Here is a 6,000-nt window from a genome sequence, read left to right as displayed (position 1 = left end):
TTTTGGTTCATATTTATATTTTTGTTTCTCAGAGGTGTCCCGGAACGACTCCTGTCCGGACCTGCCCGAGGATCCAGAACGGCTGGAAGACCACGTCCCACATCGCGCTGGTCCGCGGGGCTCGAATCACCTACCAGTGCGACCCCGGATACGACCTGGTGGGGCGGGAGACCCTCACCTGTCAGCTGGACCTCACCTGGAGCTCCCAGCCGCCCTTCTGCGAAAAGAGTCAGTCACCCTCTCAGTCGAATTATGCAGCCGTTATCGGCGATACCTTATTAATACGTATTTAGTTACGCAGAGAAACTGTAAAAGAACAAAAGCATAAATGCTCTCGAGTACGACCAATTATCTCGGAAACTTTGTTTTTAAAGTAATGAGACGCGATGACGACAATATCGTTTGGATATTTAACTGGATTTCTGTTTTATATTTATAAAATAATGCCCCTCAATGATATATATTATATATATGTATATTTAGAATATTTATATATATATATATATGGTATATTTATATATGTATAAAAATATATATATATATATTTATATATAATATATATATGAATATTTATATATATATTTATATAAATATATATATATCCTGTATATATTTATATACATGTATATTTATATATATAATATTTATATATATGTTTATTTATATATATATATATATATAAATATATATATGAATATTTATATATATATTTATATAAATATATATATATCCTGTATATATATATATATATATATAGTTTTATATATATATAAATATATATATACAGGATATATATTTATATATATATATATGTGTGTATATATATATATAAATACACCTGACCTCTGTTATAGGTAACGACGCTCATAACAATCTTCAGCTAAGTGCTGATGGTCTGGACGTCTCCACATGTTCCTCTTCCCCTCAGTCATGTACTGCTCTGATCCGGGCCCCGTGGAGCACTCCACCCGGTCTCTGTCCGACCCCAAACTCCTGGTGGGGACCACCATCCAGTACAGCTGCAACCCTGGCTTCATCCTGCAGGGCGGCGCCACCATCAGCTGCTACGGCCGCGAGCCGGGGACCCCCGTGTGGACGTCCCGACTCCCTCACTGTGTCTGTGAGTACATCACCGTAAAGAAAATCAATATATATATATATATAAATAAAACATAATAAAACAGATAAGTTGCTTTCACCTCCCAGGAGAGAACTATTTTTTTTAAAAAGGTATTTTATTACCGGCCGGTTTGCCGGTGATTTGTCAGGCGGTGATTTCAGAAAGCTTTCATAAGCTGCACATTTAACTGGAGATGAGAGGCTCTACTTCCCCGTGAGATCACATGAGTGGGCTCGGGTGATTTATCGCCCGGTTCCCCCTCTCTCTCTCTCTCTCTCTCTCTCACAGATCACAGCGTCTCCACATGCCAGAGACTATGCTTCATCTCCTGCGTTTTTCATCTGTGTGTGTGTGTGTGTGTGTGTGTGTGTGGTGTGTGTGCGTGTGTGTTTTCAGGGGGTATTAATGTGTGTGTGAAGTGTGTGATAATGCGATGCTAATGCGCCGTACCAATCAGCTCAGCCACCTGGATGAGGGGGCGGAGATTAGCCATGAGTCACGTCAACGCGCCTGTCAGTCGAGCTCTGACGAGGGGAAAAAATAAAAAAAATCTTCTTCCTCTTCCTCCTCTTCTTCTTCCTCTTCTCAGCGGAGGACTCTGTCTCCTGTGAGAACCCCGGCCTCCCGGACAACGGCTACCAGATCCTGTCCAAGAGGCTGTACCTGCCCGGCGAGTCGCTCACCTTCGTCTGCTATCAAGGTTACGAGCTCATCGGGGAGGTCGCCATCAAGTGCATCCTCGGCAACCCGTCCTTCTGGAGCGGCCCACTCCCACTCTGCAGGGGTGAGATTCTTTTTTAAATTATTTTGTATTATTGTTTTATTTTTATTTTGATGAGCAGGTGGAATGAAACGCTTCCCTTCTCCTCGATACCTTTTTTTGGGGGATTTGTGCATGAACAACAATATTCCTCTTCCCCCCCCCCCCCCATGCTTGTTGGTACAGATTGATCATGGCGCCTGTGCATGCTAATGACCGTTAGCTAAACCCTATTGAGCAGACTGCAACCGTCCAATCGTAGCTTAGCCACCGTAAACCTGTTTCTAGTGTCATCTAGTGGTGAGGCTGCAGATTGCAACCAACAGAATAGACTTCTATACAACCAGAGGAGTCGCCCCCTGGTGGTCAGTAGAGAGAATGCAGCTTTAACACATGAAGCATAGACTTCTATACAACCAGAGGAGTCGCCCCCTGGTGGTCAGGAGAGAGAATGCAGCTTTAACACATGAAGCATAGACTTCTATACAACCAGAGGAGTCGCCCCCTGGTGGTCAGGAGAGAGAATGCAGCTTTAACACATGAAGCATAGACTTCTATACAACCAGAGGAGTCGCCCCCTGGTAGTCAGGAGGGAGAATGCAGATTTAACACATGAAGCATAGACTTCTATACAACCAGAGGAGTCGCCCCCTGGTGGTCAGGAGAGAGAATGCAGCTTTAACACATGAAGCATAGACTTCTATACAACCAGAGGAGTCGCCCCTTGGTGGTCAGGAGAGAGAATGCAGCTTTAACACATGAAGCATAGACTTCTATACAACCAGAGGAGTCGCCCCCTGGTGGTCAGGAGAGAGAATGCAGCTTTAACACATGAAGCATAGACTTCTATACAACCAGAGGAGTCGCCCCCTGGTGGTCAGGAGAGAGAATGCAGCTTTAACACATGAAGCATAGACTTCTATACAACCAGAGGAGTCGCCCCCTGGTGGTCAGGAAAGAGAATGCAGCTTTAACACATGAAGCATAGACTTCTATACAACCAGAGGAGTCGCCCCTGGTGGTCAGGAAAGAGAATGCAGCTTTAACACATGAAGCATAGACTTATATACAACCAGAGGAGTCGCCCCCTGGTGGTCAGGAAAGAGAATGCAGCTTTAACACATGAAGCATAGACTTCTATACAACCAGAGGAGTCGCCCCCTGGTGGTCAGGAAAGAGAATGCAGCTTTAACACATGAAGCATAGACTTCTATACAACCAGAGGAGTCGCCCCCTGGTGGTCAGGAAAGAGAATGCAGCTTTAACACATGAAGCATAGACTTATATACAACCAGAGGAGTCGCCCCCTGGTGGTCAGGAAAGAGAATGCAGCTTTAACACATGAAGCATAGACTTCTATACAACCAGAGGAGTCGCCCCCTGGTGGTCAGGAAAGAGAATGCAGCTTTAACACATGAAGCATAGACTAAAATCAGGACCTCGAGCACGTTTGGAAACCTACACCGACGTAGTAACAGGTCAGGGATCAGCCAACGGTCATTTCAAAGCTGCCTTGTTACCAATCCAAACTCTACAGGATGTTTGATGTCATTTCTCATATGCACTGACTGACAGAATGATGTCTTGCAGCCAACCAAGACTGCTTTATCAACCATGCTCTGGAAGGTGAGTCTTATCCGTGGACGTCGGTGGGCTGAAAACACCAACACAAAGAAAACAAACAAAACAAATAAACCGCTTCCATCTGCAAACATCTGCCTGCAGAGTTCATTCACTGTGCGTGTGCGTGTTTGTTTGTCCACCTGTTTGTGTTTGTTTGTTTACCCGCCTATGTTTGCTTAACCATCCCCGACCGGCCTCGTGCAGCTTTCATTGGTTGTCTCCGGCGTCGCCTCCGGTTGACCTCGTGCTTTTCATTCAAACGCCGTGTCTCAGTTGCAGAGGCGACTGCCGGCTCCACTCTGGACGGAGGCAACATCGCGCTGGCCATCTTCCTCCTCGTTCTCCTGCTGTCCGTGCTGCTCGGAGGAGCTTACGTCTACGTGACACGGTGAGGTCATCTCCACGTCAAAAAGTACTGAATGTTGTACTCTTACTTTGTTATAGCAATTTATAGTGTTTTTTAAATATATTTATATTTTTATATTTTATATTTTTTATATATTTTTATTCATATGTATATTTAAATTGTTATCTATATATTTATATATGTAAGCGTTTATAAATATATTTTTATATATATATATTCTTTATATATATAATTTTTTTTATATATATATTTATTTATTTATATGTATATGTATTTATACATTTTCTTTATATATTTATTTTATATAAGAATTTATTTTATTTCATATAAAAATATATATATATATATAATTTAAATATATATATATATATATATATATATATATATATATATTATTTTATATATATATATTTAATATTTTAATATATATTTATTTATTTATATATATTATTTATTATATATATATGTATTTATACAATTTCTTTATATATATATATATATATGTATTTATATATATTTATATATATATATGTATGTGTATATGTATATATTTATATTTATATATATATGTATGTGTATATATATATATATTTATATCCAGGCAGATTGACCTCTGAACTGTCCTCGTGCTGTTTTTAGGTGCCGGTATCACTCCAACTTGAGGCTTCCTCTCATCTACCCTCACCCGTACCGACAGATCACCGTGGAGACGGAGTTCGACAACCCGCTCTATGAGACCGGGGGGGGTGAGTCTGCATCGCCTCTAGAGACCAGAGCCCGGTTCCCCCACAGGGATCCTTTATCTCTCTAAAGCTTCCTGTTTCAGTGTCGAGAGTTTCACAATAAAAGCAGCCTGGAACAAGTTGGAATTAACTTTAACAAAGTTCTTCTTCACACTTCCCAATATGTATTTGATTTATTATTATTTTCTATAAGAATATTTTTGGAAAATCTCTCAGAAAGAAACGTCTCGTTACAATTTTTCTAAAAACAAAACCGACGATGTGAAAACATTTTAGCACGTAAATTACAAAAGCAGCAAAATATTATAATATATATTTGGTATTCTTCTTGGAAATAAAACGTCTAATCACCTCTTCGATCAATATCTACAGATCAATAATTAACGGGATACTTCTCCGTCATTCCAACTTTTTTCCGTGTAAAATCAAACATTAATTTAAACCGTCGTTATTGTTGTTTTTTTTATGTGTAGAATGTAGATTATTACAGAATAAAATCCTGATGCAGAGCAGTTGAAACAGGAAGTAGGAGCTCCTCCTTCGGGGTCAAAGGTCAACTGACAGAAGCCTCGTGATCGGTTTGGTTTGGTAACGCCGACTTCTCTTTTTTTTTTTTTTTTTTAAAGGACACTCGAGAATATGAAGTATCGATATGAGACGCCGACGGCCGTCCTGACTCGTCCTCACCTCCTCAGGGGAGGGGGGGGGGGGGGGGGGGGAGAAGGAGGTGAGGAGAAGGAGGTGAGGAGGTGAGGAGGTGAGGAGCGGTGCAGTGTAAATACAAATAGATGATGTCCGGCCCCTTCTGCCAACGAGAAGCGAGCCCATTGATCCTGTCCTCCTCCTCCTCCTCCTCCTCCTCCTCCTCCTCCTCCTACTCCTCCTCCTCCTTTTATTTTGCTTGATGGGAAACGGGGAGGAGGAGGATGGGAGATGGAGGCCCAAAGATCATCAAAGACCATTGAAACACGGTGAGGAAAAAGGAATTAAGAAGGGGAGAGAAGGAGAAGGAGAAGAGGAGAAGAAGAAGAGGAGGAGAAGAAGAGAAGGAGACATTACGGTGACTGAAGCACTTTTACAGTATTTTTGTCAAATATGAGACGATTAGTTGTAAAAAAATAATCCTGGAACAGAACGAGAGTTTAAAGTTGTAATCCTTGAAATGTTCATGAAATCAAACCCAACTTTTTATTCTATTTATGGTCTGATTTATTTCTGCTGCTTTAAGAGTGTTTTCTGCCTCCAGAACTATTATTATTATAGAGTCGCCCCCTGGTGGTCAGGAGAGAGAATGCAGCTTTAACACATGAAGCATAGACTTCTATACAACCAGAGGAGTCGCCCCCTGGTGGTCAGGAGAAAGAATGCAGCTTTAACACATGAAGCA

The 6,000-nt window shown here is 41.2% G+C and overlaps 1 protein-coding gene across 1 annotated transcript in view; it reads left to right on the top strand.

Moving 5' to 3' along the window:
• Positions 1-5,269, top strand: part of LOC117740688 (seizure 6-like protein) — a 43,849-nt gene extending 38,580 nt beyond the window's left edge. Inside the window, 8 exon segments of the mRNA XM_034547220.1 lie at positions 33-70; positions 72-228; positions 929-1,120; positions 1,710-1,904; positions 3,471-3,506; positions 3,777-3,891; positions 4,510-4,624; positions 5,240-5,269. Of these exon segments, the coding sequence (XP_034403111.1) occupies positions 33-70; positions 72-228; positions 929-1,120; positions 1,710-1,904; positions 3,471-3,506; positions 3,777-3,891; positions 4,510-4,624; positions 5,240-5,269 (878 nt within the window).
• Positions 5,270-6,000: the final 731 nt, after the last annotated feature.

The sequence above is a fragment of the Cyclopterus lumpus genome, chromosome 12 (assembly GCF_009769545.1).
Source record: "Cyclopterus lumpus isolate fCycLum1 chromosome 12, fCycLum1.pri, whole genome shotgun sequence".
Taxonomy (NCBI): domain Eukaryota; kingdom Metazoa; phylum Chordata; class Actinopteri; order Perciformes; family Cyclopteridae; genus Cyclopterus; species Cyclopterus lumpus.
This window is presented reverse-complemented; position numbering and strand designations above follow the sequence as displayed.